General features: G+C 45.2%; 1 protein-coding gene across 1 annotated transcript in view; it reads right to left on the minus strand.

The window, feature by feature from the left end:
• The window catches only part of INSR (insulin receptor), a 1,335,646-nt gene that overhangs the window by 508,858 nt on the left and 804,946 nt on the right, over positions 1–21,842 (minus strand). The window contains exon 10 of the mRNA XM_044090750.1: positions 10,475–10,673. Within this exon, the coding sequence (XP_043946685.1) occupies positions 10,475–10,673 (199 nt within the window). The remainder of the gene's footprint in view (positions 1–10,474; positions 10,674–21,842) is intronic.

Below are 21,842 nucleotides of genomic sequence, written 5' to 3' on the forward strand. Positions count from 1 at the left end.
GGATTCCATTCTCTCTGCTTCTCCGTCTGAGGATATCTCTTTTGGGGAAACTTTACATACTTTAAGGGAGCATTTCCACTGGGAAAGTCAAGATTTCTCTGAGCCCAAAAAGAGGCTTAAGGATTTCCTTCTTCCTCAGCATAGGCCTTTGGCTATACTTCCAGTACTAGATATTGTTGATGATGTGTTTTCGGAATCCAGTATGGCTCCTGATTCCTTGCTTCCAGCCCCTAGCAAACCAGATAGGTACTACAGGGTTCCTGAGTCCCACAAATGTATTTTCAAAAATCCTGTTGTGGACCCTGAAACCATTTCTCAGGGGCCCAAGGGCATTAAGGCTTCTACTGCTAAAAATCCTACCCCTTCTGATAGAGACTCCAGGGCGCTGGATAGATGGGGTAAAAAGGTTTATACTTCTGCAATCTTAGCAATCAGGGCTTTAAACTGCCAATTCCATATGCTAAAATATCAGCAGCATATCATGGGACTGCTTAAACAAAAAATGATGTTGATTTCTGACTGTGTGGAGAATAAAGATTTGCAGGATTTATTGCATTCAGCTGAACAAGTTAGCAAACATACTTTGCAATGTGGTTTTGATTCTATAGAAGCCTCTTTGTAGGGCTGCTGTTACTGGGGTCTGTGCTTAGAAGGCATGCTTGGCTTACGGAGCAATCTCTGTCTGATGTTAAAGCAAACCTTTTGGATGCTCCCTTAGAGCAGGACAGTTTATTTGGCAATAAGGCTGAAGAAGTTCTAAAAAAGATGGAAGAAAAAGCTAAATCTATGCAAACCGTGAAAGACTTCTTACTTGTGCAACCGCCTTGATTTAGTAGGCATTGGCCTACTATGAACTGGTCCTTTCCAGCTCCTTCCAGAGCCACTACGGCCAATCCCAGACATACCAAAACCACCAGGTTTCAGTCCCAAAGGACTTTCAGAACTAAGCAATGGGGTGCTTCCACTTCTAAATCTGTAAACAACAAGGCACCATCCTATGATAAACAGTCTCAATGACTTCCCTTTGAAATTCCCAAGCACTTAGCTGTTAGCCACCCCTTTGGGGGGAAAACTGGCTCTTCGTTCAAGAAACTGGCAACTTATAACCCAGTACAAATGGGTTTTAAATATAGTGTCCAAGGGATACAGATTTCATTTCCACATGCTGCCAACTCCAAATGGGTGGCCAGACCTGCCCCCAAATCAGTGGGCAGAGGCTCAGAAACAAGTACTTTCCCTCTTAAACATGGGGGCTATTGAACCAGTACCAGAAGAGGAAAAGGGACAAGGTTTCTATTCCAAACTTTTCCTGGTACCCAGAAAAGACAAATCATAGCGTCCAATTCTGGACCTGTCTACTCTAGACACCTTTCTGGACATTCCAAAATTCAAGATGCTGACTCTTCACCAGTTACTTCCTATGCTAGGCAAGGATGCCTGGTTGGCAACTCTCGACTTAAAAGAGGCTTACCTGCATATCCCAATCAGGGAATCTTGCAGAACATTCCTACGCTTCAAAGCAGGCTGCATGCATATCAGTTCTCTGCACTGCCCTTTAGCTTGTCTACTGCACCCACCACCCCCTGCCGCCCAAACCCCAACTACAGACGCATCAGACTATGCATGGGGGGGCTCATCTGGCAGGGAAGTGCATTCAGGGCATTCACAAAGTGCCTGGCTTCGGTAATTGCATTTTGCAGGCATAGAAATATTCAAATATATCCATACCAGTACGACTGTCTAATTCTGACAGAAAACCAGGCCATACTTATACAACATCTGGCGTTTGTAAAAAGGGTTCTAACTTGTCTAGAGTACACCATAAACGAAAAGAAATCTCAAATGGTACCCTCTCAAAAGATTACATTCCTGGGTGCAAGCGTGAATACAACTGCCCAGATGGCTTTCCTTATGCCAGAAAAGCAATCTCATTTGGTAACTTACTTCAAACAGGTGGCCACAAAAACCTTGCTATCTACGCGACAAATACTGCAAGCCTTGGGGTTCATGGCCTCCTGCATTCTTCTAATTCCATATGCAAGACTGCATGTGAGGAAACTTCAGTGGGACTTGAAAAGTTTGTGAATTCAACATTGCCACAGCCTGGAAACAATGATTCCTATCATTCCTTGCCTGCACCTAGAGTTCCTATGGTGGGCAGAGGCCTGCCACCAAAACAAGGGACTGCCATTCACACCACCCCCTGCTGCCCAAACCCTAACTACAGATGCATCAGACTATGCATGGGGGGGCTCATCTGGCAGGGAAGTGCATTCAGGGCAAATGGAGCCCAAATCACATGCACCTTCACATCAATCAAAAAGAAATGCTAGCTGTACAGAATGCACTGACAGCCTTCAAAGACTACCTTCATCCAGGACAATTACAGACAACACCACGGTTATGTGGTACATAAACAAGCAGAGGGGTACACATTCCTACCCCCTCTGCAGACTAGCCATGGCATTGTGGAACATGGCCTTAAGCTATCAAGTACAACTACAAGCTCAATTCCTGCCAGGAAAGCAGAATGTTCTGGCAGACGAACTAAGCAGAAATCTCATGGACCCTCACGAATGGAAACTGGAACCGTGGATTTTCAACATGTTGACACGCAAATGGGGGAGCCCAGACATAGATCTTTTTGCCTCACCCCAGAACTACCAGTTGGACAAATTTTGCACAAGAACTCATCACAAAAAAGCCTGGAAAGTGGATGCTCTGTCCCTCAGTTGGAAAAACCTATCAATCTATGCCTTTCCCCCTCTGCCTTCGCTCTCCAAAGTTCTACTAAAAGTCAAACAGGACAAACCAAAATTATTTTGATTGCTCCAGACTGGCCTCGCCAACACTGGTACCAACTCCTGCGCAGTGTGTCACACATTTCTCCGTGGCACCTGCCTTGGGCACGTTCCTTACTGTCTCAGCAGGAGAACCAAATTCTACACCCTCAGCTCCAAACACTGAATCTTGCAGCTTGGCTAATCACTTAAAATTCACCCTTAGCATCCCTCAGCAAACCGGTGATGGATGTCATTTTGGAGGCGAGAAGACCTAGTACTAGAAAATCTTATGCTGACAAATGGAAAAGATTCTGTGCCTGGAATCAATCTCAACAGATGAGCATAGCAGTGCCCAATTTACCTCAGATTTTGCAATACTTAACTGAGATGCTTCACAAGGGCCTGTCTTTTTCTTCCATAAAAATCCATGCCTCAGCCATTTCAGCTCATTACAACACAGACCCCCTCCTCTTCTCTCATCCTCTTCTAAAGCAGTATCTCAGAGGGGCCAAAAACTTGAGACCACCCAAGAGAGCTCCAACCCCTGCCTGGGACCTTAACTTTGTATTGGAGAAACTCACTCTACCTCCTTTCGAGCCAGCTGCTACTGCAGACTTAAAATTTCTTTCCTGGAAAACAGCCTTCCTTTTAGCAATCACTTCAGCTAGAAGGATATCTGAATTACAGGCCCTTATGGCAGTGGAGCCTTTCATCACCTTTCATGCTGACAGGGTGTCACTCAGGACCAATCCATCATTCATGCCCAAGGTGATATCCAGTGTGGCTCTTAATCAGTCCATTCATTTGCCAACTTTCTTTACCAATCAACAGAACAAGAGAGAGCAGATTCTGCATTCACTGGACGTGCACAGACAACTTAGATTCTACTTGGACAGGACAAAATCTCGAAGAAAATCTGAACTACTGGTAGCATTTGCTGCAGGGGCAGAGGGGAAGGCTATTTCAAAGCAAACCATTTCTAAATGGATAAGCCATTGTATTCACTTCTGTTATAAGCACCATGGAAAACCTATTCCCCAGGGGATCAGATCTCATTCCACCAGGGCTGCATCTACTTCAACAGCCTTTCTCAGAGGTGTTCCTACCAGGGATATTCTAGAAGCTGCTACCTGGAGTTCAGTTCATACTTTCACCAAGCATCATCACTTAAAGCTGGCTTTGCCACTGCTGTTTTGCAGGGCCTTATAGCTGGTCCTAATGCTGTATAAATCCATCCTCCCCAACGTTAGCTTTGGGAATCTACCCAAATGTAATGACTGCAACAGTGAAACACGATTAACATAGTACAGTTGTGTACACTTACCATAAATGTAGATGTTCGAGTGTATTTACTGTTGCAGTCCTGGTTACCCCTCCCTCCAGCCCTGTTTTTCTTTTACTATACCTTTTCTTTCTCTTATGCTTAAAAGCCTTTTTGCTTTTGTTTGGAGGTATATTTTTTTTGTGTTTCTAATTATATATATATATATATATATATATATATATATATATATATATATGCATAAAAAGTAAAAGAAGCAACCTGTTGCTTCCTTTACTTTTTATGCATTTGGATTATTTCTTGGAAGTACAGTTTACCAGCATCAACCGGAAGATCGACAACTGAGATGACCGACAGTTTAAAAGCATGAAACTTCACATGCCCGACAAATCACAATCCCTACAATCAACACAACAAAACAAATACATTTTCCGAAAAACACACACAACACAAGCACAACAAAAACCTTACAAACCTACACTAAAATCTTACATACACAACCATCTATGCAATAACCTTAACCTAAACCCTAACCTTAAGGTCCGTCACTATCGCACACTCACCTAACCCGCGCCCTAACCCTAACTGACTTAACCCGCCCCTAACCCTAAAGTCTGTCACTATCGCACACTTACCTTAACATGTCGGTGTTCTCAGCGTCGGGCTTTTAAACTGTCGGTCATCTCAGTTGTCGATCTTCTGGTCTCAGTATTCTCGTCTGTGTTTTGCGTGTCAGTGTTTTAAAGTAGACCCATACATGTATTTTGCTCCCCATTTGGGGGGCACCTGACATCTGGGGCAAGAAAAACTGATGTAATGGCATCGGCTGCATGTTTTATACCCCTGATGACCTGACGTCATGAAAGGGACAGCAACCGAAACAGGACCTAAGACTTTGTTAATCAGGCCGACTGAGGGCAACCTGCCAGCAGATTACCCAAACGTAATGACTGCAACAGTGAATACTCTCGAACATCTACATTTACGGTAAGTGTACACAATTGTACTTTTACTAATATGCAGTCTTGCATATGGAATTAGGAGAATGCATGAGGCCATGAACCCCACGGCTTGTAGTATTTTTCTTGCAGATAGCTGGGTTTGGGTGGCCAGTAGTTTGTCAAATAAAGCTGTTTTTCTGGAGAGAGGAATGCCATCTGGGAAGTTGTATTCAAGCTTGCTCCCAGGAATACAATTTTTTGGCTGTGTACCAGATGTGGTTTCTTTTCGTTGATGGTATAACCCAGAGAAGTTAGGAGTCTCTTTACAAATGTCAGGTGCTGAAGTAGCATTTCCTGTCTGTCTTTTGACTGGGTACCCGTTTTGATTTATTTTCGTTGATGGTGTACCCCAAGGAATTGAGAAGGTGTTTCACAAATGTCAGGTGCTGCAACAGCAATTCCCGTCTGTCCACCTGAATCAGGCAATCGTCCAAGTACGGGTAAATTTTAATTTTTCTCTGCCTGCAGTATGCAATGGCTGGAGCCAGGCATTTTGTGAATACCCTGGGCGGAGTAGAGAAGCCAAAGGGAAGTGCAGAGAACTGATAGTGCATACAGCCTGCCCTGAAATGTAGATATTTCCTGCAAGATTCGCTTATGGGGATGTGCAGATAAGCTTCCTTTAAGTCTAGGTTGTCCAGCCAGGAGTCCGTGGCTAGCATAGGAAGCAGCAGTTGGAGTAAGCATTTTTGACTTTGGTACCACCAGGAAGGTGTTGAGAATTGACAGATCCAGGAGTGTGTGCCAAGAGTTTTCTTTTCAGGAGTAGAAACCCTGTCTCCTTTGATCTGTTGGAACAGGTTGAATAGCCCTGACACTGAAGAGAAAAGTACTTGCTTTTTGGCCTCTGCCCACTGGTTTAGCAGGAGGTCTGGCAATCCAATTGGGGTTGGCAGTGAGTAGAAGCAGAATCTGTATCCCTGGGATACAATGTTTAAGACCCATCTGTCCTGGGTAATGTACTCCCAGTTTTTTGCAGGCAGGGCGAGTTTTCCTCCTAGGGGTGCAAGTACTTGGGCATGGCTGGGAAGGATGAAGGACAAGTCATTGTGAACTTTTTCAACTGAGACTGTAGTCTTGGTGGTCTGCTGCCCCTGGGTTTGGACTGAGAAGGTCTGGGAGGGATTGGAAAGGACCAGTTTTTTGAAGGCCAATGCCTACTGAATCTAGGTGGCTGTACCTGTAGGAAATCTTTTACAGTTTGCATAGATTTTACTTTTTTCTCCATCTTTTTAAGAACGTCTTCTGCTTTAGTGCCAAACAAACGTTCTTGGTTTACTGGAGCATCTAGTAATTTTGCTTTGACATGGTCTGGCAAGATTTGTTCCTTCAGCCAAGCATGACTTCTAAGAACAGACCCAGTGACAGCAGCCCTGCAAGATGCTTATAAGGCATCAAAACCTCACTGCAAAGTATGTTTTCCAACTTGGTTTGCAGAATGCATTAACTCTTGTAAATCTTTATGCTCTGCACAATCCGGAACCAATATCACTTTTTGTTTAATTAGTTCCATAACATGCTGCTGGTACTTCAACATGTGAAACTGGCAATTTAAAGCCCTGATGGCAAGAGTTGCAGAGGTATATACCTTCTTCCCCATCTGTCTAAAGCCCTAGAATCCCTGTCCGAAGGGGTAGGGTTTTTGGCTGTAGTAGCCATAATACCTTTAGGTCCCTGGGAAATGGTCTCTGGATCCGCACCACAGTGGGATTTTTAAATAGAAATTTGTGAGAGTCAGGTATTCTGTAGTACCTGTCAGGCTTTCTAGGAGCTTGTGGCAGTGTCTGGAGTAAGACTGGATTCCATGAAGACATCATCTACAATTTCCAAAACAGGGGGGATTGCTAGAGGCCTGTGCGGAGGCAAGTTTAAAAATTCCTTGAGTCTCTTTTTGGACTGTGGGTAGTCCTGGCACTCCCAGCAGAAATGCCCTCTGAGGGTATGCAGGGTTTCACAGAAAGAAAAGTCCTCGGGGGGGGGGGGTGCAGAGGGAATGGAATCCTCTGCATCTGAATCCTCATAGGTAGATAAGGGTATGTTCCTGGTAATCTGAGAGGTCAGAGTCATCAGACTCATGATCTGTAAAATCAGAAGGAAAATCAATTCTTTGCCTTTAGAGGGGGGGAAAGCTGGCTTCCCCTAATTAAAGTAATAAGGTCTTCTGCCATTCTAAACATTTGTTTCTGTGGCATGAAAGCTTGAGAATACGCTTTGGTCTTCGGTTTCCTAGGCATAGTGCAAACTCTGGGCCTGAGAAATTCGGTAGTTTTATTCAGAAACGAAGTAGTCTGTTTAATACGAACATCGGAAGGTCTGAATACACCCTCAGAAGTCGGTGCCTGCACAGCGGCTCCGGACCCATCCAAGGTAGAGACATCTGCAGGTTCCATAGTCTAAGAAGCATCTTGCGGCATACCGGACAACAAATGGGTCTCAGTAGAGGCCTGCGAATCTGTAGAAGCGGGTATCAGGGGCTGTGAAAGCACCTCACTGAGTACCGGCGGACTGGCGACTAGCTTAATGGAAGCATTGTCGGCAGTTTTGGACCTATGCGGTCTGTCTCTCTCTTTATTCTTATGATTTTCCGAAGATCGGTAGTCAGGTGGCATATTGAAGCCATTTTGGAACACAGAGAATGAGAGAGAAAGAATTTAGGGACAAAGAAAGCCCAACGACGAATAGTTTGGGCATTTAACAGGGCACAAAACCGACAGCGAGGAACTTTGTGGTCTGGGCCTAAACAGGTGACGCAGTAAAAATGAAAATCTCTGAGAGGTATTTGCTTTCCACAGGCAAGACAATTAACTTTTTCTGACATCGGTTAGAGCAAGAAAAAAGGATCCCCAATGGGGTACTTAGCTTTAGAAGACTTTAGGTCTGAAACTCTAATAACGAAAATTTCAGGTAGCGGCCGACCGGCACTTGTGAACAGCTTCTGCTTCTGGCTTCGCTCAGCAAGAAAAGCTGATGTAATGGCGTTGGCTGCATGTTTTATACCCCTGACGACCTGACGTCATGGAAGAGGTGACATCATCCAACGTAGAAATCCCAAGACTCTAGTATTTGGGCCGACTGAGGGCTACCTTCAGGCAGAAAACCCAAGTGTGATTACTGCAACAGTGAAAAATGAAGAATATTAACTAGAGAATGTAGGATCCTTTCCCCCTAATTTTATGGATTGGGAAAGACGGTAGGTAGGGCTGTGTATGGTCTGGTTGAGAGAGCGCCATTCACAACTTTGGGCATGAATGAAAAGTTTGCCCTCCGGGTCAACCTGCCTTTACGAAAGATAATTAAGGGGGGAATAGTCATGAGTGCTTGAAGTGGTGAAACTCTCCCAGCTGATGTCACAGCCAGAAGAAGAGTTTTTCAGGTGCAGAATTTGAGACTTTCTGATGCTACTGGTTCAAAAGAGGGTAAAGTAAGCTTTTCAAGCAAAACGTTGTGGTCCCAAGGAGGATTTATGGGCTTCCTTCGTGGTTTAAGATGCAGAAAGCTGGACCTCAAAGTGTTGGACTGAGAGATGAACAAGCAGAGATGGTTGACAGGTGGGTGTTGATTGAAAAATAGGTCAAACCTGTACACATGAGCTCACACATACTTTAACACAGCAAGTACCTCTAATCTGTTGACGGTCCTAGCTATTCCTATGACACCAAAATGAAAACCTCTGTTACTTGGCTACATAGGAAACAGTACCTGAGAGGAGTTGGAACCTTATCATTCACATGGTTAGATTCAAGGATGACAGGTTGGGGTAACAGTAGAGATCCTTACTGCTGTATGACGAGATCCGCTTGATGTGATACTTTGTAGCACATGCCCCTATCTAGGTGAAAATGAAGAGGGAAATAAATGCTGTCTTGTCCAAAAGGGGGTCACAGCAAAAGTTTTGATTTTTCTTGGGCCTTTAGAAGAACTCTTGGAATAAAGAAGTGGAGGGAAGCCATAAAGAAATTTCCATGTCCACTGAAAATAAAAGTGATCTGTCTTCCAGGTTAATGGGCAAGGGCCCCTGGTGCAGAAAAGGGGAAGCTGTTAGTTGTTTTCTGAGGCAAACATGTCTATCTGAGGTGTGCCCCCAAAACTGAAGGATGTCTGGGAAAACCTTATTGTTCAAGGACCATTTCTAGAAGGCTGCCAAGGTCCTGCTCAATGAGTCTGTCAACATACTGTCTGGTGATGGGATGTACAAGGCTAGTAGCGACATACTTTTCTGGGTGGAAAGGTCCCTGGGCTCTCTGTGCCAGTTTGCACAGTTGGCATGATCCAGTTTCCCCTTGCTTATGTACCAATACAGTTGTGTTGTTGCTTGTTAATGTACCACGACAGTTGTGCTGTCTGTGAACACACTCACGGGTCCTGGTTTCCAGGCATGACAGCTTGGATGAGGGCCCGTATTCCTTTGAGTTGATGAGTGCCTCTAAAACGTTTGGTTGTCACCTGCCCTGTACTTGTGTGCACCTGGTCCAGGCTCCCCATGCCTTGTTCAGGGCATGTATGTATTTCCTGAACTGAGGCTGAAAGAAAAAAGGGGAATCCTGGACTGAGTGCTACCTGGTTCTTCCACCATAAAAGTTTCCTTCCAAGTCAAGGCAATACAGGAATTACTCTATTTACAGGGTGAGAATGGTGAGACCACACTGTTTTCAGGTACTAGCGGATTTTCCTCATATGCAATTTGGCTAGAGGAAGCACTGGGATAGTAGCTGCCATGAATCCCTGCGCACCTTTAGGACCCCCTTGGCTGAGCATTAGCTGAGGGAGGCAAGACTGTGAAAGTAGTGTGCAATGCTCTGCATTTTTTTCCTAAGGCAGGTAAGCCTGCATGCTTTTTTGTAACCAGTCTGAAAATCCAGGAATACTATGTCCTCAGTTAACTGCATGGGGGACATCACTTAGTTGACTGTGAATCCCAACTGTGACAGGAGGTTGAGGGTAAACTGGATGTGATGCAAAAGAATTGTTGTGAGGTAGCTTGGATCAACAGATCATCAATGTAGGGAAAATCTAGATTCCCTGGTTTCATAAGAAGGCAATTACTAGTGCCAGACACGTTGTGAAAACTCTTGGGGCTGTGGAAAGCACAAGGCAAAACAGTTAAAATCAGATGACCCAGAGCGTGCACACACACACACACACACACACACACACACACACACACACACACACACACACACACACACACAAACCTATGCTTGCAAGCTGAGATCATAAGTTAGACATACGATCCTGGAAGGTAAAGCTATGGTACCCTGTCTGGACATCAGCTGTGATAAACCACTAGTTAAGAATACTGCAACAGTGATTTCAGTCAGATCATTTAAATGCTAAAATTCAAAAGCTAACAGATAAATGCAGAAATTAGTCTGGTACTTAAGTTATGGGCAACAGCTGTTTCAGCTTACCTAGGCATAAACACCTCATTATGGAGGTAATTTTCAAATGTTTTCCGAAAAGCAGATTCCTCTAACTCCTTCTGTATCTGAGAGTCAGTTTTTGGACATGCACAACAGTTTCCACCGCTATCTTGCTGATCTGTTTGATTTTGTTTATTTCCATCCTCAGGTTCTGCAGGAGAATGTGGCCGTACTGGCACTTTCATGCCTGAAAAAAAATACATGGTTTAGTTCCTATACCATGACTTCCCTCCATACCCAATATAACAATACCCTCTTTCCCCACAAGATGCAGCCATATGCATAACTTTAAGCTCAGGCCAGGGCTTCAGTCCTTGAAGTGATTACCATTCATTTTGCTGCCAAATGAATAACTAAGAAAAATTAGAACTTAAAGGTTCTGAAAGACATCACAAATGAACTGAGCATGCACTGTGGAAAAACCAACACAGGTACATATTAGGCAATCCGTATCCAAACCACTTCAAGCCTAGCCAAAAACACTATTCAAAATTTCCCTCTAGCCTCAAGGAGTGCAAGACAAGATAAACCAAGACAGATGAGACTGCCCGTCCAATTATCTAGTTTTACACTGAAGGTGGCAAGGGTGCTGCTCTGCTCTGACATGAAGAGGAAGTTTGTTCCAGAGGTGAGGGATATGTCGGGATATGACCATCATGCTAACATGTCTTATTTAGCTGCTGATGAAGGTTTAGTTCCTTTAACAGAGTATTTGATGTACGACTAGTTCTGTGAAGGAACTGGAGATCCAAAAGAGTTTGATCTTTCTTGGCATGAAAGACTAGACATGTATCTCCATGGAGAAACCTGTAAGTGACTTGAGTACAGAGAAAGGACTGTCAGTCTCTCCTGAAAGCTAAGATTTTTGAAGGCCACTGATCTCTTCAGTTATGAATCTGTGAGGTCTCAAGTTGTGTGATTTGTTTAGGTAAATGCGTCCCAAGAGATGCATTATATTCATTAATGGGTGTGATAAGATACGAGTCAAGGGGAATTAAGACTTCTTTGGGTTGTGTGGAGATATCTTTGGAAATTAGATGAGCCGGATAAAAGCATTCTAAACCTATGTGGAGACATGATGGTCAAAATAAGGAGTCATCAGCACTGTACCCAGATCCTTTACTTGACTGGAGGGTTTGCATTTCCTATATGTTAAGTGAAACTCTTCTGTTTACCAAAATGAACTATGCTATATATATATATATTTTTTTACATTTAATGTGAGACCATTGTCCTTGAAGTAATGGTTAACGTGATCTATGCTGTGTTGAAGCAACTGTGAGTCAACTGAACATTAACCACCACCAAGCCAATTAATAGTCATCTGCAAACATAATAAACCATACGCCAGAAGTGCTGTCCTGAAGCTCTGAGAAATGTAAGCCCAATAAGTGAGGGCCCAAAACTGGGCCCTGTGGTATACCACAGGTAACTGCTTTGCTTTCAAAAGTGACCCATGATTTTCTAACCACATGTTTTCTGTCAGACAAGTAGTTCGCTACCCCTCAACTAATATAAGTACTTCGATTTAAAATTCCATCAATAATGGCTGCATGGGAAATAATGGCAAAGGATGTGACCTGGTCTATATACACTGTATGTAAGGCATAATCATCATTCAACTGTTTCAGTTACTTTTTCTAAGAACTAAAGAGGTTAAAGAGGCAGGACCTTCCCTTGACACAGCCTGGCTAGGTGTCTCTTTCAGGTCACATAAATGTCATGATCCAAGCTAGTTTCTTCTGCTTATCAGTACAGAGGTGTACACTGCCCAAGTGTCTTGGTTGTCTAACTCAAAACAGTCTGATGAAAGCATTTTCAAGTATTAAAAAAAAAAAGCAAGGACCAAAGGAAAAAAAAACATGAAACTTGAAAAAGGAATGCTTCAGTAATTAGGTAAAGACTTCTCTTTTCAGCAATGGATAATGCTACTGGGGTATAAGCAATGAAGACAAATCCCTCACCAATAAGCATACAAGTGAGGCCTACGGCCTCTTCCATTTGACCTCTGTATACAAGCTAACTTCAAGAGCGGCCACGGTGGTGCAGCAGTTAGCACTGTCGCCTCACAGCAAAAAGTTCTCCGGTTCGATCTTCGACTGGGGTACCTTCTGTGTGGAGTCTGCATGTCCTCCCTGTGGTTGCGTGGGTTTTCTCCGGGTGGTCTGGTTTCCTCCCACATCCCAAAGACATGCTGTAGGTGGACTGGCACTCTAAATTGGCCCTAGGCATGAGTGTGTGTGTGCCTTCCATGGAAGGTTGGATGCCGGGCTGGCAACTCAACACCGTAAAAACTCTACTGCCAATCATGAGCGGACAGGTGATCCGCTGTGGCGCCCCCTAACCGGGAAAAGCCGAAAGAAGAAGATAATACAAGCTAACTTCAAATGTGTACAATATATGGAAAACAATGTATGAGTAAGATAAAACTTATGACAAAAATCCTCAGTTCCATGGAAAGAAAAAAAAAAGAGCAAACTATATTGTGCTTGTTCCTTTCTGCCCAAATGCAAGTTCTGCACATCTGTAATGCAAGTTCCAGGAGTGGTATACGACACACAGCCACACTTCTGGTAAATTATTTCTGTTATTTTGAAAGGTTAAAATGACATCAGCCTGTCTCATTCTGCTTAGAAGATATCCATTTCAGCACCATGCTATGACAAAAATACGCCACAATGCAGCAGTGACAAGCGCCAGTGTAGTCAAATAATCAAAATAGACACACCAGCATTTCTGTGATACCATGTAAAGTCACCAGTGTACCAGTACCCATCCAGCATGCAGAAACAGATGCCAGCAACACTATTCTGGTTCCTGAGTAACAGCCAACTATCATTACATTGTTTGCTATTATCACCATCCAACATACAGAAACGATGCCTGACAGGTATACTACTGCAGGTTACTGAGTGACAGACAACTGCTGAAATGAGAAGTTATGTACCTACCATAACGTTCCATGTTAGTAGTCTTCTCTCGCCTTCTTTCTTGCTGGATGGGTTCGGAGCCAAATCTCGGCTCCGACCCGGCCACTTACTAAAGCTCGAGAGCTAATTTTACCGGCTCGAGGCAACCCTATATCCCATGATGCTAGGCAATAACTACCCAGATCTTGTTTGGTAGCTGAAACATTAGGCAATATAGTCCTCCAACTGGGAAGGAGGAGGAAAAAGGATAACCCCAAAAGGATCGCTATCTAAGCTGTAGTTACCCTAGGACAAGCTATTTGGCTGAAAGTGCAAGATCAGGACCCTTCAAAGAAGGGGAAATCTTCTCGGTCTGTCCAGGCTAGGGGGATGGTGGGTGGGATGCAAGAAAGAAGGCGAGAGAAAACAACTAACATGGAACGTTATGGTAGGTACATAACTTCTCAATGTTAAGTTGTCAATCTCGCCTACATTCTTGCTGGATGGGACCGCGTCCCTAGCACCTTCATCCTGGGTGGCTCATTAGAACAGACTCTTGAGAACGGTGGAACCAAAATTTGCCCGGTTTCTGGAGGCCATGTCCAATTTGTAATGCAAAACAAAGGTATGAGGAGAAGCCCATGTGGCTGCTGCACAAATAGTGTCTATTGGTAGTCTAGCTTGAAAGGCTGTTGATGTGGCTAGCGCCCTGGATGAATGGGCTCTTGGCCTAGAAGGCAATTCTTTACCTCTGAGTTGGTAAGTATACGTGATCAGAGAAGAGAGCCACCTAGACAGGGTTACCTTGGATACTGGAAGGCCTTTCCTATTTTCTGCATAAGATAAAAAGAGTTGATCAGATTTCCTGATTTGTTTAGTTCTATCCAAATAATATCGGAGCTGACGATGAACGTCCAGACAATGCAGTTTTTGCTCCGCCCTGTTCGAATAATTAGGGAAAAAAACTGGGAGGTCAATTGATTGATTTAAATTTGTCTGCGAAGCCACCTTGGGTATGAAAGAGGGGTTTGTTCTTACAGAAACTCTGTCTTTGTGGAAGACAGAGTAAGGAGGACGAATGCAGAGGGCATGAAGTTCAGATACTCTCCTAGCAGATGTAACAGTGACCAGGAAGAGTGTTTTCCAGGAAAGTAATTTCAATGAACAGGAAGCCGCAGGTTCAAAGGGAGGTAGAATCAAGGATGTTAAAACTAAGTTTAGATCCCACTGTGGTGGAGGATCTTTGATCGGGGGTTTGAGTAAAAAGGCACCTCTAAGGAATGCTTTGCAAAGCTTATGGGACATGATGCTGCAGTCCGACAGGCCTATGTGAAAATTTGAAATGTCTGCCAGCTGAACTTTTACTGTGAAGAATGAAGATCCTGAATGAAAAATTTCAGCTAGGAAATCCAAGACCGAGTGAATTGGAGCAGTGAACGGATCTATATTTCTAGCCTTTGCCCAGAAGGAAAAACGATGCCATTTACTAGTGTAGATCCTTCTGGTGGAAGATTTAAGGGAAGCTACTATAATATCCCGGACGGGATTTGAAATCATACGAAGCCTGGCTAGGGATGGAAGTGGAGCAACCAAGCAGTGAGGTTGAGAGAATGGAGGGATTGGTGCAGCTGCCCCGACTGATGGGCCAAAAGATCTGGCACTGAATCCAGATGCCAAGGCTGCTCCAAGAGATAATGATGCAAGAACGGAAACCATAACTGTCGAGGCCAATAAGGGGCAATGAGAATCATCTTGGCTCTCAAGGCAGTTGCTTTCTGAATTACCTGTGATATTAACGGAAGGGGTGGAAAGGCGTAAAGAAGTCCCCGAGGCCAATCGTGGACTAGAGAGTCTCTGGGGGGATGGCCTGGAAGGGGGAAGAGGGTGAAGAAATCGGGGCATTTGCTGTTTTGAGGTGTAGCAAAAAGATCGCAAGGAAGGCCCCCCTTCTGAAAAATCTCTTCCGTCACAGATTGTTTGAGAGACCACTCGTGTGGCATGAGAATAGCTCTGCTCAACCTGTCCGCTATGATGTTGGACTTCCCGGGGATATGCGTTGCTATCAGAAACCGCTGAGAAGAGATTGCCCATTGCCAAAGTCCGAGTGCTTCTCGACACAGGGGATAGAACTTGGTTCCGCCCTGCTTGTTAATATACCACACTACGGACATATTGTCCATTCGGATTGCAATAGTCCCCAGGGGAAGAGAGTTGTGGAGGGCTTGCAACATCAAAAGCACTGCTCTCATCTCCAGGACATTTATGTGCAGGTGGCATTCGAAAGGTTGCCATGTGCCATGGACTGTCCTGCCCTGAAAATGCCCCCCCCCCCCACCCGATCAGGGAGGCGTCCGACGTGACCGTGGCGACCGGGGAGGGAGGAATAAAGGGTCTGCCTTGATGAACTTGAGGGGACAACATCCACCAAGACAGATGATTTTTGCAAATTGGAGTTATCATGATCTTGTGGTGCATAGGGAGTTGTTGGAAAGACCACTGGGCGAAAAGCATCTACTGTAGAAAACGCGTGTAAAAGCGGGCAAGAGGAAGAAGTGTGATGGCGGCCGCCATGAGCCCCAATACTTTCAGGACATAGCTGGCCTGAATTATGTCGCTCTGAAGCAGAACATGGACATGGTTTTGAATATCTAAGACCCTTTGATCTGTTAACTTTGCTGAGAGCTGCACGGTGTCCAAGTTGGCGCCTATAAAGGTAATAGATTGACAAGGCGACAAGGCAGACTTTTCGAAATTTATAGAGATTCCTAGCCCTCTGCAAAAGTGAATGGTGTAATCTCTGGCCTGAAGAAGTTGATGCCTGGTGGTGGCGGTGAGGAGCCAGTCGTCTAGATATGGAAACACCTGGAATCCTTGACGCCTCAGGTGAGCCGTAACCGCTGCCATACATTTGGTGAACACTCTGGGGGCTGTAGTGAGAGCAAAGGGCAGGGCTCTGAATTGGTAGTGACTGGCCCCCAGCCGAAAGCGGAGAAACCTTCTGGAGCGCCTGTGAATTTTGATGTGATAGTATGCATCCTGAAGGTCCACGGAGCACATCCAATTGTCCTTGCCCAGAAAGGGTAGAATGGACTTAGCGTGACCATCCGGAATCTTGTCCTTTTTACAAACTTGTTTAGTTTGCTGAGATCTAATATTGGTCTCCAGTCCCCTGTTTTTTTTGGTACCAAAAAGAACTTTGAGTAGACTCCAGATCCTAGTTGGTCTGCTGGGACTGGCTAGATGGCTCTTTTTGCTAGTAGTTTTGAAATTTCTAGCACTGCTTGTTCCCTTAGACTGGGTGGAATGTCTGGAAGGGTTCCCTTTTGTTGAGTTGGGGTTTGGATAAAGGGAATTTTGTAACTCTCGGATATAACCGACTGTACCCATTTGTCTAAAGTGAGGGAGGAGACAGGCTTTTGGGTACAGCGACAATCTTCCCCCGACTGCCTCCGAAGGTGGACAGTCGGGCAACACCTCAGGGATGTTGGAAGGGTTTGTCAGAGAGAGACTCTCTGCTACCCTGATTCTGCGGACCCCCTCTGCCTCTTGGGCGGCGTCTGTTGTTGTTACCCCCTCTGCCTCTGGGGGTAAACTGACCTCTTGCGTCAGGCGCAACTACTTGTGATTTGCAGAACCACATCTTTCCACCCTTTTGACCCTTAGGATATGGTCTGGAACGGGTGGAGAAACGGACTCCTACAGCAGATAGAGTCTTGCCATCTTATTCGCATCTGGTCAAGGTGTCTTACACTTGAGGCCCAAACAACATCGAACCATCAAAAGGGGAGTTAGTGAAGGACGCCTTGAAGGGGTCTGCAAAATTAGAAAGCCGCATCCAGGCATGACGCCTTAAGGCCACACCTGTGCCTGCGGTCCTACTCGCTCCATCAGCTGCATAGGAAATGAGCCGCAAGAAGGAGTTAACAATGGAGTTTAGGGTTCCTAGCTGTGAGTTGATTTTGTCTTGGGACCTAGCAGCTAACGGATCCTGTAAAACTTCACCCAACTCTTTGAGAACATCTCTCTGAAGGCGGGTGAAGTGACAAGTAATTCAGCGACCGCATGGCAAAGGTCGCTGAAGAAAACATCTGCTTACCGTACCTATCCATAGTCCTAGAATCCTTGTTAGGAGGATGGATAGGTACTGAAGGATCGGCTAGTTCCTTCTTGGTGGCTGCAGCCACCACCATGGCATCAACCGAGACACCTTTTGTTAAAAATTGCCTATCAGCTGGAGCCGTAATAAATTTAGAAGGCCTCCGTGGGGTGGGTTCCACTGAATCCGGGGCCATCCATGCCACCACTTCCATAAGGGGGTCGAAAGGCAGAGACACCCAGGAGGTGGAGGGCCGAGAACCAAACGCCTCCAGGTAAACCGACTCGTCCTCAGAAGGATTAAGGGAAGACCAGTTCCCCCTCTGTTTCAGGATTTCAAGGATGTCTGAGAAAGACATCCTCAGAGGGGGACCTTGGGGATCCTTCCGACTCATCCAAGATTGTATCGGATGTAATGGACACAGGGGAGTCCACATGCTTCCTCTTACATGTCCTCTTGCGCTGAGGTTCACCTGAAGGGTCAGGAGAAGCCTCGGAAGAGGAAGAAATTCCCATTGGGGAAACCTGAGGCATTGGATCTCTGGGTCCGGGAGCAAGAGAGTGGGAAGAGATGTCAGCAGGCACTGTAGTGGGAGGAGCTGATGGAGCTGACTGTTGACCATGCCCTGGGGCTAGTATGCTCCTCATCACTTCGAAGGCCCCCCTATCAGACAGGCCAGAGGGATACCGCTCCGAAGAAGTAGGAACCCCAGGCCGCACCGACAGGGACGGCTCCGAAGCCAATGTCGGGGCCGAGCTCATCAGCGCCGACGCTCTGAGAGGGAGAAAGTACAGTTTTGTACCTACCATAAATGTAGATGTTTGAGTGCTCATACAGCTGCAGTCATTACAGATGGGTTATCCTGCCGTCAGGCGGGTCCTCGGTCGGCCGAATTCCAAAGTCCAGGTCCGGCGTCGGCTGTCGTCGCTTCTTCCCTGACGTCAGTGCAGCAGGGGTATAAAAGAGGCAGCCGACGCCATTTTCTTCAGTTTTTCTTGCCCCAGATGTCAGGTTCCCCCAGAAGGAAGGCAAAACATAATATTATGCAAACATGCAATGTTGATAAATCAAAAAACAGTAGTTGCAAGCAAATACACCATAAAAGAATACCCCAAAAAGGTTATACGATAAGGTGTTTGTCATAAGGCCTGTCCTAAGAGGGGATGGAGGGAGGGTAACCTGGACTGCAGCTGTATGAGCACTCGAACATCTACATTTATGGTAGATACAAAACTGTACTATGTTCATCGTGCATACAGCTGCAGTCATTACAGATGGGTAGAATCCCAAAGCTAAGTAAGGGTGGAAGGCACTGAGTGGAACTAGGAGGGGCTAGGATGCCCTGCAGGACTGCTGTGGCAAAGCCCGCTCTAGATTTTGAGTATAGTGGAAGGTGGTAGTGCTTGGAGAAAGTGTGCACTGAACTCCAAGTAGCTGCTTCCAAAATGTCCTTGGTAGGGACCCCCCTGAGGAAAGCTGCAGAGATAGCTGTAGCCCTGGTGTAGTGGGATCTGATGTATATAGGCACAGATTTTCCATGAAATGAGTAACAAAAGCGTATGCAGTGGGCTATCCATTTTGAAATTGTCTGTTTGGAAATAGCCTTTCCCTGAGCACCTGTAGCATAGGACACAAAGAGATGCTCAGATTTCCTGAATGACTTTGTTCTGTCCATGTAATAACGAAGTTGTCTGTGAATGTCCAAGGAATGTAGTAGTCTCTCCCCTTTGTTCTGTGGATTTGGATAAAATGTAGGTAAATGAATAGTCTGATTCAAAGCTACACTGGATACTAACTTCGGCATGAAGGTAGGGTTGGTTCGTAAGGAAACTCTGTCCTGATGGAAAATGATGAATGGTTGCACAGCCATGAGGGCCTGTAGCTCCGAAACCCTGCGTGCTGAGGTAATAGCCAGAAGGAAGGCTGTTTCCCACGACAAGTATGTTAGCTCTGTTGAAGAAGCCGGCTCAAAGGGAGGCAGGGTCAGCTTTTCCAATATGAAGTTGAGGTCCCAAGCTGGGACTGGTGGTTTCCGTGGGGGTTTTATATTTTTTGCCCCTCTGAGGAACTGCCTTAATAGAGGATGTGAGAATAAAGGAGGATCTGTATTGTATTGTGCAGAAATGGCTGAAGCGTGGATCTTGATGGAGGAGAAGGAAAGGCCACTGTTTAACATCTCAGCTAGGTATTGTAAAATTTGAGGTATATTTATTACCCAAGGATTCTGGCCCTTTTCTTGATTCCAGGAACAAAATCGTTTCCATTTGGTGGAGTAGGCTTTTCTAGTAGAGGGTCTTCTGGTCTCCATGACGACATCCTGCACCTCTCCTTGGAGAGGAGAGTCTGTTGGGAAATTAAGGTATTCTCCATGCAGCTAGAATCAGGGTTTTGAGTTGGCTGTGAAGGGTTTTGTAGTTGTGCTGGGACAACAGAAGAGGAACTAGAGATAGGATCCATGGTGGTGAGGTTGTCAGGCTCTTTAGGAGAGGATACCAGTGCTGTTGTGGCCAGTCTGTAGCAATGAGAATCATTTTTGGCCTCTGCTCTGGCTTTTAATAGAACTTTGGTCAGTAGAGGAAGAGGCGGGAAGGCATAGACTGTCAATGTTGTCCCATTGAAAGAGTGCGTCTACTTTCCAGGCCTGTGGATGATAGGTCCTTGAACAGAATTTTTCCAACTGGTAATTTCTGTGGGTAGCAAATAGATCTATGTCTGGCTGTCCCCATGCCTGAGTTATCTTTGAAAAGACTTGTGGATGCAACTTCCATTTGTGTGGGTCTGTCATATTTCTGCTTAAGTTGTCTGCCAGTGTGTTTTCCTTCCCTGGCAGGAATTGTGCCTGTAGTTGAATTTGTAATTCCAGTGCTGTGTTCCACAGGGTCATGGCTTGCCTGCACAGGGGGTATGAATGAGTTCCCCCCTGTTTGTTTATGTACCACATGACTGTGGTGTTGTCTGTCCTTATCAATAGCTGGCCTGGATGGAGTAGGTCTTCGAAGGTCATAAGAGCATTTTGCACGGCTAGCATCTCCTTTTGGTTGATGTGTAGGTGCTTCTCTTTTTGGGACCATTTTCCCTGAATGCACAGATCTGCCATGTGTGCTCCCCCAGGCGTAGTCTGAGGCGTCCGTTGTGATGATTTGAGTTGCTTGAGGTAAACAGAAAGGGAGACCTGTGTTTCTTTGGCATGCTTGAGCCCACCACAAAAATTCCTTTTGAAGGCATGGAATGAGTGGTATAATTGTTTCCAAGCTGTGGCTGTGTTGAGACCATAAGTTTTTTAGGTACCATTGAGGTTTCCTCATATGCAGCTTTGCACATGGTATTAGTAGGATGCAAGATGCCATGAATCCCAGAGCCTGCAGGACTTTCCTTGCAGTTAGTCTGGTGAAAGTTGCCATTTTGTTGAAGTATTGAGACAGTTGCCCTTGTTTGTCTGGCATGAGGTAGGCCATCTGGGTGGTTGTATTTAAGCTTGCACCCAGGAAAATTATCTTTTGAGAAGGTATTAGTTTTGATTTCTTTTTGTTCACTGTGTATCCCAGGTAGTTTAACAGTTTTATTACAAACGCCAGATGCTGCAACAGAATGTCCTTGCTGTCCGCCTGGATCAGGCAGTCGTCCAGATATGGGTAGATTTGTGTTCCTTGTTGTCTGCAGAAGGCAATTACTGATGCCAGGCATTTCGTAAACACTCTGGATGCAGTAGATAAGCCAAATGGCAATGCAGAGAATTGGTAATGGGTTGAACCTGCAAGAAATCTGAGGTATCTTCTGCAATCTTGTCTGATAGGGACATGCAGATATGCCTCCTTGAGGTCCAACGTTACCAGCCAAGACTCCTTGCCCAGCATGGGAAGAAGCTGCTGTAATGTGAGCATCTTGAATTTTGGCACCTGTAGATATAGGTTTAGGATGGATAGGTCTAAGATGGGTCTCCAATCTTTGTCCTTCCTTGGTACCAGAAATAGTCTTGAATAAAAACCTTGACCTTGTTCTTTTTGCAGGTACCTCTTGAATTGCTTTCATATCCATGAAAGTGGAAATTTGTCTTTGTGCCTCTGCCCATTGATTTTGTGGCAGGTTTGGCAAGCCTCTCATTTTTGGAAGGGTGTGAAAGTGGAACCTGTAGCCTCTGTCTATAATGTCCAGAATCCATTTGTCTTTTGCAACAATGTGCCAGTTTTTTGAAAATAATGCCAGTTTTCCATCCAAAGGTGCTGCCATTATAGCTTTGTTTAGCAGGCATAGGGGAAAGTCATTGTGTCTGTTTTCTAAATGACTGTGATCTATCTTCTTCACCTCTTGTGGTTGGTGCTTGCCACTGTCTAGCTCTGTAAGATCCTTGAGG

The sequence above is a fragment of the Protopterus annectens genome, chromosome 13.part0 (genome assembly GCF_019279795.1).
Source record: "Protopterus annectens isolate FY-2018-M chromosome 13.part0, PAN1.0, whole genome shotgun sequence".
Classification (NCBI taxonomy): domain Eukaryota; kingdom Metazoa; phylum Chordata; order Ceratodontiformes; family Protopteridae; genus Protopterus; species Protopterus annectens.